The sequence below is a fragment of the Vigna unguiculata genome, chromosome 1 (genome assembly GCF_037176805.1).
Source record: "Vigna unguiculata cultivar grain cowpea cultivar isolate G323 ecotype 2 chromosome 1, ASM3717680v1, whole genome shotgun sequence".
In the NCBI taxonomy this organism is placed as follows: domain Eukaryota; kingdom Viridiplantae; phylum Streptophyta; class Magnoliopsida; order Fabales; family Fabaceae; genus Vigna; species Vigna unguiculata.
Window position 1 is genome coordinate 45,213,636 of NC_140792.1, and position 13,591 is coordinate 45,227,226.

Below are 13,591 nucleotides of genomic sequence, written 5' to 3' on the forward strand. Positions count from 1 at the left end.
CTGGATAATGCTACAACTCAACAAACTTCTTCCTTATTCATCTTCATCATACACACTTATCTATGTTCAACTAACGTATAAAAAATTAAACTAACTTTTTCTTTATTTCATCAAGCTAGCTTTATAAATTAATCAAAATAATTTACAAATTCTTAAACTCTCTAACCTAATCTTATAAGCCAATAAAAAATAATTAATATATGTATAGACACGCACACACGTGACAGAAAAATCCACAACTTTTAAATTTCCACCAGTTGGACTAGTCCTTATATGTATACACGTGGCCGGATGAGTTGTCCATTAACTATATAAAATAAAATAAAAATTCAAAATCGTTTTTTTTATCCGAAAAAATATATATATTTAATAAAGCATTTGGATGCCAAACCCTTTACCATGTATGAACAAAGAAATAAATTCAAAATCGATTGAATTGATCCACAGCAAATAAAAAAGGGGATAAAACCTGTTCGAATGTATTTTCCAAAAACAACATTGTAAACTGTTAACTTCATTTAAAATGTTCTTATTAAGATAAAGAAAACTTCATATTTAATATAGTTTATAAGTTGGTATAAATTATTGTGTCATTTTCTTTTTCCAAAAGAAACATATAATTTAGTTACTTGAATTAATTTATAGTTTTCTTTCATTTTGATTTCTTATAAATTTACGTAACTCAAATTTACTATTTTGATTTTTATTTTATATGAAAAGTCGTACTTGTTAATGGAATTCGATGTATTTTATTAAAATTTAAATATAAATATTACGACATATTTTATTTAGATTTTTTTGTTTAATTTGAATGGAAACAAAACCTCAAATAGTCTTTTTTTTTTATTTTAGATGTAAGTTTGTAATTATTGATGGAATGATTGATTGTATTAAAGTTTAAATTTAAATATTATAGCATGCTTGATTTATATTTTTATGGTTAATTTTGAATGCTAGGAATTTAAAAGTTGTATTATATTTATTTAATTTTAATTAATTATTAATACCAATTCGACTATTAATATCTTGATCACGTATTTAATGATCAAATGGATTTAAAAAATTATATATATATATATATATATATATATATATATATATATATATAAAGTAAAATAAGCTTTGTAAATAAAATGCAATCCTCCAGCAAATTTTGTTATGAGAGGAAGTCTCCCGCTTTGCATAACTAACATCTGCGCCACTGCTTTCTTACAAAAATGATTTCTTACATTAATATTGAAGAAATACAAAATAAAAATAAATAAGACTTGGAAAGTGGTTTTTTATTTTTTTAATATAGAGTTAAACTAAAATTAATATCATTGCATAAAAATGAATCATTAACAAAAAGAGAGTCACTATGAATTAATTTATATATTAATTTATAAAATAAAAAATTATTGATTACTAAAAAATATTTATTATTATAAATAAAAAATTATAATTTATTTTTAAATGATTTATAAAATTTAGTAACTAAGATTTTAGTTAAAAAAAAATTAGTAATTAAACACTAGTTATCAAAATTCGTTATTATGAAGAATTAATTTTTAAATTAATTTCTCATTAATAATCAATTAATTTAACAACTAATTATAATTTTTTATTTTTAACAATAGTTATTTTAATAATTAATAATTTTTATTTTATAAATTAATATCTAAATTGATCATCGATTACTAAAATGATATAAGAATATATTTACTCGCGATGTATGAATACTAAATAGTACTGATATTAAAAATAATTTATACATCAGTATTTTGATATATAAAAAATGATGATAAACAGTATTTATAAAGTGGTGTTGTTTATTTTTTTTACATGGAATTAAACTCAGTTTAATTCAATCTTTTAATATCAATATTTTAAACTTCAGTTTGACCAAATTCAACTTAAACAAAATTATTAAACAATATCGATACTAATATGAATAATAACATAACCATTATTTAATTTACTTTCTCGTTCCAATAATTAATGTATTTTTAAATATGTAATTGTTAAAATACTAAATAATACAGTGTATTTTTTTTTAAATGATTGTTCTAAAATATGTAATTGAAAAAATAGTACGAAACAATATTTCTTTATGAAAAACATTTGAAAACGTTGAATACAATAAACTCATCCTAATATAACTCCATTAAGAATAAGTTCACTCGAATCAAGTCTAATAAAAAATTAGATAAAATAAATCCGACCTAATTCAATTTTTTATTGGGTTGTTTAAACCCACGTCATTCGCATTCAAAAAGGTATATATATAATATAAAACGAATAAAGAAACGTGGAAGAAATGGCAAATTAGTGGGTCCCGAGATTAGTTGGTTGGTACAATGGTCAACCACAAGTTAGAGGGCCCAACAAACATGCCTGTTAATTACTTTCAGAAAATAATATCATAAAATATTTAACCTAAAAAAATAAGCTGCGCTCTCTGATTTTGAGTAACCCTAAAGCCAAAATGGAATTAAAATTGCACGTTTCTTTCTGCCTTAAACCGCAATGCATGTTGTGTGTTACTAGGTTTAAAAATACGAACAAATTAAAAATAGAAACATATAAACGGGGGACAGTTCTTATCTTGTAAATTTATAACTGAATTTAAACTAAACCCAAATTATAATGATAGATATTATTTTGTTTTGTTTACCTAATTTAGATCATGGTAATCAACATTTGCATATTTTTTTTATTTGCAAAAACAAATTAGTTACTTCTGTTGTGTATCACACTATCTATAAATAATAACACAACCCAATTAAATAATGCGCGTGTGAAGGGGCAATGAAGTAAAATAAATTAATGGAAAATTATAGAAAGAGAACGTGAAAGAGATGGTGGAGAGCAACTGGTTTATATAATTACTCTGAACTGCTTTCACCATAAAGAACATTATTAATGGATGCTTACACAGAAATGACAGAGGTTTTTTTTTTCTGAGGTGAAGTTGGGTTTTACTTGGAATTAATTAATCTTTAACAACCCATTTGCTGTGTTGTTTCAAGAAAGGAGCGTGATTTGATGCAGCACACAGATTCTCTCACTACCTTTACGCTCTCTTTTAGAGCACTGTTCCATCACTTTCGTTCTTTATTTGAGAAAGCAACGTGTATGAGAAATATTGAGAAAAGAAAAGGTAGAGACAAAAACAGGTGTCACGTCACTCTCATTCTTTCAAAGGTTGTGCTATTATCCTATTCATGGCAATTAGCCAAAAATGGTGGCACTTTGTCAAGAGTCACGTATAAGGAATAGTGGCATCGATCTGGTGTTAGAATGAGGTAGGTTGCGTTGCGTAACGAGGAAGAGGTCTTGGTTGTGGAGATGTGATTTGAGGAGTAGAGTAGGGTGGAAGAGAGTAGAGAGAGCCATTTTTGTTATGTTGTCAACTTCATTTCCCTCTGCATGCAATCACGTTGTGTTATATTTATCTGGATAACTAAGGGAGACAACCACACATGCACATCTAAAGATTTTTCTGAACCAACATTTGCTTTTCCACATGAAAAAATAATGTATTTAAGTGCTCAAGTTTTTAAACATGTGGCGTAAGTTGAGTTAATTTAATTAACTCCGAGTATTAATGCCTATGTGTATAATTGTTAAGCTTAAAATCTGTCTTGTATAGTTCCTTTATTCCTTTTTAAGATTGCTCAGTGTTTTTTTTTTTTTCTTGGGTGTGTTTATTTTTGGGAATAGATTTAGGGAGGTGAATTTGAGGAAAAATAAGGTGAAAGTTAGATCTTTTGGATTGAAAAAAATATATGAGATTTGAAGAAAGATGAAAAAAAAGTTTACGAAAATTTAGTGAGTAATGTGATAGTTGGGATATATATATATATATATATATATATATAACATTTAATTGATAGAAAATAAGATTATTATTTTATTTTTAATATAGAAGTAATTTAAATTAAATTGTAAATATTATAAATTATATTATAATGAGATGTGAAGATTATTTAAACTGAAAAAATCAATATTGATAAAAATATATTAAATTAAATATGATTTTTAGAAATTGAGATGAATAAAATTTTGAAAAATTAATTTAAATAAAATTATAACAATTTGACTGAAAAGGAAAAAGTGAAAAAGCACATTGGAAAAAGTAAAAGAAAAACATTTCTATCATGGACCGTAGAAACAAACAAAGACTTAACTACAATTTTTTTTTATTTAGATATCATTTTCAAACAACATTAATTATTCTTTTACTAACTATACTCATAATTTTTAGTTAGTTTATATATGTATATTTATTAATAAATTAATGTATAAAAATAAAAAGAATAAAACAAAAGATCTTATAAATATTTTATGAAAATAAAAAATATATATATTTTGGACGAGTAACTGATCTTGTATAAAAACCCAACCTGCTGTATGGGATAAAGTCTAAAAAACATTGGACTTTTATTTTTCATATGTTTGGAATAAATTTTAAGACTTGTATAAAATCTTGGTATTTTTAATTAAGTTTTTTCTTGAAAACCTTTTATTTAATGAGTATTCAAAAATTGTATGATTTTTAATTAAATTCTTAATCACATATTTCACTTTTTTTTAATATGAGAAGATAACTAAATAAGGTCCATCACATCATTCATATAAAAAAAAGAATAAACATTAAAAATTCAATTAAAAAACATTAAAATTTTGAATACTCAATAAAAAAAATAATAACTATAAATTAATTGAAAATATACAGATTTATAAAAATTTAAATTTAAATTAAATATAATTAAATAACAAAAACTTAATTAAAAAATATAACAATTTTAAAAACAGAATAAACTAAGAAAAGTTAATAGTCATAGAAATTGATGAAATACTTAAAACTTAACAGAGTATATGTTCAAATAACAATTTGAAAACCAATCTGACCACATAAAAAACCAAAAAACACAAAAGATCGGGGCTTGTAAACCAAGAAACACATCAATACCATTACAATTAACATGACTTTGCACATTATAATCATAAAAATAGCGTGGTTCAGCCTACAGGCAAGATTTAGTGCAGATTTTTCGATTTCAATACCCATACATCATATAATTGGCAAGGTAACGTATTTACATTCAGAATGAAACAGCAACGCCATCATCCATATCAGTCACCTCTCTTACGAGGTTTTTGGTAGAAGGCAAACCAGCAGTTACCTCCTCTTCAATCCCGCATTCATTTGTCCCCCTTCGGATTTTGAAGTAACCATCCTGCGATTAAGATTAAACTAGTCCATCAGCTAAGACACATCATAAGTAACAGATATTCAAGTTGAAGAATAAATCAAGAAACATACATCTCCCCATTCTCTGTTCCACTGATTTGCAAGAAGCTGAAACAATGAAAAGTACCCAATCAGTACAAAAATCTGAATTTCAGATACTAGACGCCAGGCCCCAGGCGGCTGAAATGTAAATCAAGAACATATCAACATACCCAATAGTCATCGCCATCATCAGTTGTTCCCCACCCAATTAGCTTCACTGCATGACCGCCTAGTACATAACCTGTGACGTGTTTGTAAACTCCTGACTTGTAGTGAGCAAAATCCTGCGAAGAGGTCAAATTAGTAAAAGGTTAACTTGTCTTAAAGCAACCAAGAAAACTGCTCAATATGCTTGAAACTATTCACACAAGAAAACAAAGGCTAACGTAATCTATGTTTGAGGTCTAGACACTACATGCAAAATGATGCAGGTAATAGTCACGGATGCTTTAGTTCATTGAAAGGTCACTGGCAAAGAGGGGCCCTTCGAAATGCTTTAACAGGAAGGATGCTATTATATATTCAAGTCATGCTCGAATGATGGGGACAAGAAAGTGACATAAGAAGTTGTAGTTGCATGTATGAGACCAAACAATAAATAAATGACTCCTAAAGGTTGATGCTTTTAATATAGAGAATCCAATGACTCAAAAATCTGCTAAAGGGGCTTAATAGCTAGGGGTTGACCAGTGCAACAATAGGGCGAGGTTGTTGTAAGGCCTGTTCTGTTTTTGGTAAGATAAAATTGTATCTCCTCCAGTTATGATTGATAATAATAGTTTCTGATTTAAAATTGTTACTTTCTATCCTAATGTCAATCCACAACCTAAAGTATAAAAGATGACAACTTCCCCCATTTTTGTTCTGATAGAGAGAGCACCCAAATAAAGGGGGAAAGAAAGAAAAAGAATAAATCTTTAATGTTCAACCATTTCTATTGTTAATGCATAACTCACTCGTATTTTAGCAAACTGATTGCTGAGAAATGAATCCTAATACGAAAACCCTTGCACAGAATCCTTGTCCTAATATGATCCCTTAATGAGCATCATATACACTTGAAAAGCCTACTACTTTTTAGTATTAATCAAGTGTAGGAATGGAATATGATCTTAGTTTACTTAGTATTTTTGGTCCAAGACCTTTACAATGTTATTCATACGACCATACGCAGTTTATTCCACCTTTTTCTCATTTGAAATTTGATATTCTATCTTTATCTGTAAACATCAAACTTAAACCCTCCATGAAAGCCAGTAGCTCCAGACATATGGGCGATTGAAAACCAGCCCCAAAGGAACCATTAAGGAGGAGTATAATATACCACCGAAGATGATAGCTATGACACCGACTAGCTAATGCTGGTGAAAAGTAAAGGGATTGATCAAAAGCAACAGATCCCATTAGAATCGACATTAGCCATATCAAAGAAAACAGGGCTACGTACATGCATTTGCAAGTTTAAGGAGCAAACTTAAAAGATAGGTAAATATGGAAAACATATATATAGACTTTAGAGGCACAAATCAGGAATGCGTGAAGATCTATGAAATGATCAAATACACAAAATGAACAACATGTAGACAATGAGAGACTTGCGATTGAGTATGAAAAACCCAAAACACACGAAAAGAAAAATTCCCCGCTGGTGATGTTCAGGGAAGTTAATTATAATGTATTAAATCTCGGTGCAGATAAACGTAAGCACCAATGCCAATATGACAGTTAAGGAGAAAACATAATAAGGAAAAGTTCATAATAAAAATTGAAAATCGCCATGTTATAAAAGATTGTTTTTACAGACTATAAACCCAACAACTTTATTACCCACTAATTATCACTCGAGTCCATTTATCTGATCCCCAACCATTCTCCCTTCACATATCTTGTTTAAAGTTTTATACCCAAAACAATCCTCAATCGTAATATTCAATTTGCACACCAACTTGAAGCCAGTACCAGAGTCGGCAGGCCCAACTAAATGTTACACTTACACATTATTAAAAAGTATTTAGCATGTTCATATCAAAAGAGCTGTTCTGTTTTGTACAACATCGTTTGATTAGAGCCTTTTAAGCAGCATTTCTGTGATTAAACCAGGACTAAATAGAAACTCCAAAATCTGATTAAAGTCATTTGGAAAATCAAGGTTTTTTAACACTTTTATCCGTTTGTGAAAAAATTTGTAGCTTTAAGATCATTCGTAACAAATTATCTCCACCCACTACTTTGTCTCATTAAGTTCTGATTTCATTACTGACTCAACCTTTCATATAGTTAAAATTAAAATACTGAAAATGTTTACATTAATAACCTCTCTTAATAGATAACTCTAAAAATAACCTCTCTTAATTTTTGTGACAAATGCAATCAAGCTTGTAGAAATGTCTATCTATGCAAATATATAATGGGTAAATTTCAAACATTTCGTTGTGAATTCTGCATAGCAGTTTATATATTATGTATGGTGGTAACTGGAATGGCAGTGCCGCCAACAACAATAATGTTAATAGCGGTGGTATTAGTATTGATGGTTGTGAAATTATTGTTGCCATTGATGGTGGTAGTAAGAATGAAGGTGATAACAACAACGAGAAGGGTCTTCACCAAAATAGCAAGGGTAGGTTTTGCCCAAACTAAACCAAATTTACAAATAATTTTTCTTGGTTTTGAAATAGAATGTAAAAAAAATTTGAAATTGAGTAAAAAATCATTTAACTCCAATTTCACCAACACTTTCTGTTTGAAAAATGCATTTTAAGACCAAAAACTCAATCATTCCAAACAGAACCTAATACGTGTACTTTTTTGTTGTTGTGACATTATTAACAACTCACACTGCTACCCTAAAATGAATTTTCAACTTTCTTAATTCATTTTATTACAACAACCTAGGTAACTGCACAACCTACTTCTCTTGCAAACACTATCCCAACATTGCAATCAAATACAATAAAACAAGTACTCTCAATAAAACAGATATAACAAATACCTTTAATCTAAGGAGAAATTGCATGAAATCTACATAAATACACTCACACTCCCTTGAAATCTTCTTAAATGACATGCATACTCCCTCTAGATTTTAATCAGACACTCGCCTCTACGATGTTTTTTAAAGTAATACATACCCTTTATTTGATTAATAAAGTGACACATACAACCCTTCTTTGATGCTATGAGAAGGAGAGTATTTTTTTAGAACTAGAGGGCTTAAGAAAGATATGTGCACCTTTCCCTCAATTCAACAATAATTCTTTAAGAAATGGCCTAGGGTTAAAGAGCAGTTCCACTACCTTTAATGTTCCCCCTATAGCAAACCACTATTTTTCAACTCTATACTTCATGTAAAACTTTGAAAGAGTAATATATCTTCAATATTCCAGAAAAAAAGTCAATCCACAATTAGTTAGAGGATCCAAAATAACCACAAAAGAGTTCAACATAGATATTTATTCTAAAAAGGTTTAGAGTCAAGCATAATGGAAAACAACAAATGGTCAAAGTCACTCAGTCATTGAGCCTCCAACAATAGAATATTCACTTCAACCTCCCCACTAATTCTTCTAAACTATGAAAAGCTGCTACTGATTTCCCATTCCTCTCCACGTATCCATAAGTTTTTATTTTGTAACATGTTTTCCATGTTAGATCACATGCACCAATCTCAAACACTCTGAATCAATTGTTTCCAAATTATTGTCATATAATTATAAATTACAGATAGGATGTTTTGAGTTTTTAAAATTGACCATTAAAGTTGCAGAAGAATTAATTGCAAGGCGTGGATAAGAGTTCTCATTTACCTCATAAACAGTAAATGCGACCTCAACTGGCCCATTTTTGTACACTTCTGCCATGATATCATGGGGATTAGATTTGACCTTGTAGGCACTGACACTATAGTGCTTTGACTTCTTCCACAGCTGGTTCCCACTTACACACTTTTTAACACACTTGGGAGTCCGATAAGCTGGCTCACATCCAGGATGAGAACAGCCAGTTTGATCAAAATATGGGTCACACTGCCACATAAAAGAATTTGCCGAGCGTAAGAAAGTTTGGAGGAAAAAACAGATATAGGATAAGTTGTGAAATGAGCCTTCAGAAAGATAAAATTGCATCAACTGGAGGGAAGATCTAGGTGACAGGGAGCTTAGGATTTTCGTCCCCAAGCAATAACCGTTTTTATGATACCCAAGTGGAAACCGTATTACCTCTTCAGTGACAACACCGTGGTTGGATAAGTATCGCCATGCAGATAAGGGATATCCCCCATTACACCCAGATCCACACAGAAAGCCACAGCATGCGAGAAGGTCATTGACAGAGAGAGAAATATTCTGCAATTACACATATAGTACATAAATTCCTCTTTCAAGCAACTAAGTAGTTGTTACCCAGGGACAAAGGAAGAGGAGAAACACTAAAAATTGTCGCGAATAATCACAATCACGCACAATAAGCAAAACAAAGTTCAACATTAATAAGAAACTTGACTTACAACATCAAAATGAATGCAAAAGCGATCTGACAATGATTCTACAGCACCAAATGCCCAACAAGAACCACAGTGACCCTGAATCATCATACCAGCACAAGGATCACTTAAAAAGTCTTTGAACCTCGAATGTGTTAAAAGTTGTTAGACTGAGAAAATTGAAGGAATACCTGATCTTTAATGCGAAAATTGGTTTAGCAATTCATGTCATAGTCAACAACAAAAACAAGAGTCAGCACCTCCTTCCAAATGCACAATTTAACTAAAATAAATAAAATAAAGGGAAAGGAGAGAGTAGGTGGCGACCTAGAATTCTTCCAATAGTGCTACACTGCGACCAAGCTGTCCTTGCATCAAAATTCACCGGCAACTTCAATGATTTTGGATGAGAAATAACAGGTACACTCCCGAGTACGGCCTTAGGCGTTTGTTTGGCTCCAAGGAGGCGCTTAAATTGTTCAACCTGTAGGTCAACGGACATTATATAACTAATCATCTGAAAGTAAAACAGTGAAATCCACACTTTAAAAGGGTGGAAAACAAGTTCAAGACTAACTGTATAATTGGAGAAACGAGGATTCATGGCAGCCTCCCATCCCGCCTCAGGATTTTCGTTAATCTGTTTAGCAATAGATTCCTGCATCACAAGGTTAAAAGCATGATCAATCACATGACACAGATCGTATGTTCAAATACTCATCCCACATCATCTGAATGAACAGGATGGAGCGAAACTATTAAAGCTCAATCAACGTTTTGCATATACATATGCTTCAAACACTAGTAAAAATACATACAATCTTAAACCCCAAAAAAAAAAAAAATCATCCCAGCCAAAATTAAATAAATAAAAATATAAGCACAGACACTAGCACAGTAAAAAGATTAAGATCACTCATGACTTTGCCACAGTTTCATAAATAAATCGACCCTAGAGATTGGCATAAACACGTGTGAAACGAGGAGAGTTAACGAAACCACCTGAAGAATTGGAGAATTAAGTTTGTGAGCAGTCAACGACTCAGCTTCCGCCCCAAGAATCTGTGAATAACAAACCGATTAGAGAACTAAACAAGATACTAATCATGATTACAGAGATAGGGTTGGAAAAAGTGGAACCTGGAGATAAGAAGCGGAGAGAAGTAAGAAGAAGGTTGCTAGGGGGAGCCCAGTTAAAGCCATATTCTGTTGTTGGATGAAATGGTAATGGAAAGTCGGAGGAGATTTTTATAGATTAGTTGTACTTTTCTTCCCAAACACTGCAATTGGGTTTGGTGGGGCACACAGTGAAAGAGAATATCCTACTTAACCGCTTTATTTTAGTTTTCATAGATATTAATAAGAGCGGTGCGGCATCGGAGTTTGAACCTAACGGAGGCTTGGGATTGGAGACTGTGTTGGGCGGGTTCGATCAGATGAACGCTGGCGTGACACGACAAAGATCACCGCACCCAACATTCCCAAGACTTCAGATTTTTTTCCTTTTTTCCTATTAAAATACGCATAGGTCATGTTCAACCAAGTCTCCCTCATTATGGCCTGCGTGCTGCCATAAGATTCATGTAACGTGTTTGACGAAAGTGCATTACGAAAGCGAATAGATTGTTTTAATAATTAGTTTTAACTTTTCTAATTTCTGAAATTTATGAAAATAGTTTATTTTAAAAATATCCTAAAGTTTAAGTAGATATTTCAGATACCAAACTCGTTTTATAAAGAGCTTGTTTTTCATAAAAACAAATCCGAAACAGTCGTCAAATTATATGCGAGAGAAATGTGGAAAATAAAGAGATATAAGATAAGACTAATATAATTATCCACGTCACACTATACGAATAAAGAAAAATTAGTGTTGGATATTTGTTTTTAGTTTTCTTTTCCTTTTGTTTCTCAGGTTGTATTTCATTCAATCAATTTTCTTTCTGTGTTTCTTTTACAATTTTGTTGCGATACTGTCTCTCATTACAGTTTTAAAAAGAGCAAGAAACGAATCCAAAAGGTAGTTAATGTTATTGATGATAAATTTTACATTGATAGATAGTAAATGAAGTTAAAATAAAATAAAGGAAACTAATTGAATAAGGTGTAGATTATATAAATAATTCAACCTTATTAATTTGAAGCGTTTTCCCACCATTATACGTAAGACCTTAGAAAATAATTAAGTGAGATATAGTTTTTATAAGGACATACGAATATTTGATTATTAAAAAAATTAGTATACACAGAAATTAGTTTAAGTGAGTTATTTTTTATAAAAACTTATTAATTTTTTTATCTTCTCTCTAAAGTGTTTAATCTTTTATGAGCTTGGTTGAACAGGACTCGCCGATAAAAAGGTTTAATTTTTGTTTGATTATTTTGTTGAAGAAAGTAATAAGTTCTTTTATTATTTTTTTAGAGGAGTTGGTCTTGAGATTTGTATGTGCTGTTGTTTGGGTTGTATGTATAGTACAAAAACTTTTGATGAATCTTTGTTCAGTTAAAGTTATTAGGATATGATCAGATTATTGATCTCAGTCTTTTTTATATAAATATTTGATGTCTTTATGATTATGAGTGCTTAAAGATCAGGGAGATGGTGTTGTGTTTTAATGAGCTAAGGAAAGTTAATTATTTAAAATAGATTATGTTTTGGTATGACATTATAGTTTAATTCTGAATTAAACTGGTTGAATTTGTTGTATGATATGAATGGGTTGGTTTGAGGATGTGTTTTGGTTTTTGGATTGAATTGGAGTTTATGGTAAAAATTGGATATGTGTAATTATGGTTGATGATGCTTCAAAGATGGTTAAGTCTTCATTTAATTGGTTTTTGAGGCTACATTTTTATTTGGAACCATTGGTTTTGACTTGTAAGAGGAAAGAAAAAACACTCTTTGCAACCAATGATACAAATTCACTGATATGATAGAATTAAGAATTTGCATACTAATTGGATGAGTGTTCTACTCACTGAGCAAGTGCATAGTAGCAAAGTTAAAGAGGCAAAATTATTTATGCAAATTACTCGTAGTAATCTCATATGCTAAACAAGTGAGACCTTCGTTTGGTAAACATTTAAAACTTTCTTCCCATATTCTTTCGCCTTTCGCTACGTGAGACAATGTTACTCGTCGAAATGAAAGACTTTAACTAAGATGATATATTAATTTTAAGGAAATTGAAATGATTTGAAAAATATTAGAGTTAATGATATACTCAAGAAATAAAAAACACCAACAAATACAAATATGAGAAGGACTATCATGGGTAAAGGGAATGTAAGGTTAGGGTAAAGGGAATGTAAGGTTATAATGAGAATAATAGGAATGAGTTTGAATGTAAAATCATTTTAAGATATTTTAAAAAACAAAAGTAACATTTCATCGAGATGACCTTACTCGTAGACTTACTGTCATAGGAAGCTATTAAATTATTGGTTTAATTACTCTTTTGATCTATATTTTTGTCTAAAAATATCAAATTAGTTATTTAATTTTTTTAAGTTTCAATTTGGTCTAATTTTTTAAAAAATTGATGTAATTTGGTTATTTTCGTTAAATTACTTGAACCAAATAAATGATTTTTTATTAAAATTGACACTATAATTTTGTTAATTACATTAATAAAAAAATAATCCTTATTAATAACTTAAATTTTGATAAAAAATTCAGGATCTATTTCAAGAAATTTAATAAAAATAACTAAATTACGTCAATTTTTTAAAATCGAGATCAAATTGGAATTTAAAAAGATTGGAGAACCAATTTGATAACCAAAAGAATAATTAAACATAAATTATTTTGCATTGATAATCATGCTTTA

The 13,591-nt window shown here is 29.8% G+C and overlaps 1 protein-coding gene across 1 annotated transcript; it reads right to left on the reverse strand.

Annotated features, from left to right (window-relative positions):
* Positions 1-4,931: 4,931 nt before the first annotated feature.
* Positions 4,932-11,206, reverse strand: LOC114178665 (cathepsin B-like protease 2). The gene is made up of 11 exons (XM_028064706.2): positions 10,902-11,206; positions 10,764-10,823; positions 10,339-10,419; positions 10,089-10,245; positions 9,953-9,957; positions 9,786-9,860; positions 9,499-9,624; positions 9,088-9,306; positions 5,452-5,565; positions 5,312-5,347; positions 4,932-5,225 (listed from the first exon to the last, which is right to left on the reverse strand). The coding sequence occupies exons 1-11, from the start codon at positions 10,962-10,964 to the stop codon at positions 5,091-5,093; spliced, it is 1,071 nt and encodes a 356-aa protein (XP_027920507.2). The 5' UTR covers positions 10,965-11,206; the 3' UTR covers positions 4,932-5,090.
* Between the last annotated feature and the right edge of the window lie 2,385 nt (positions 11,207-13,591).

Coding starts and splice junctions, on each gene's coding strand:
- LOC114178665 (XM_028064706.2), bottom strand. CDS start 10,964: ATGGCTTTAACTGGGCTCCCCCTAGCAACCTTCTTCTTACTTCTCTCC. Junction 9,625..9,785: donor TTTGCATTCATTTTGATGTT/GTAAGTCAAGTT, acceptor GTGTAATTGCAG/AATATTTCTCTCTCTGTCAA. Junction 5,226..5,311: donor GGAACAGAGAATGGGGAGAT/GTATGTTTCTTG, acceptor TCTTAATCGCAG/GATGGTTACTTCAAAATCCG.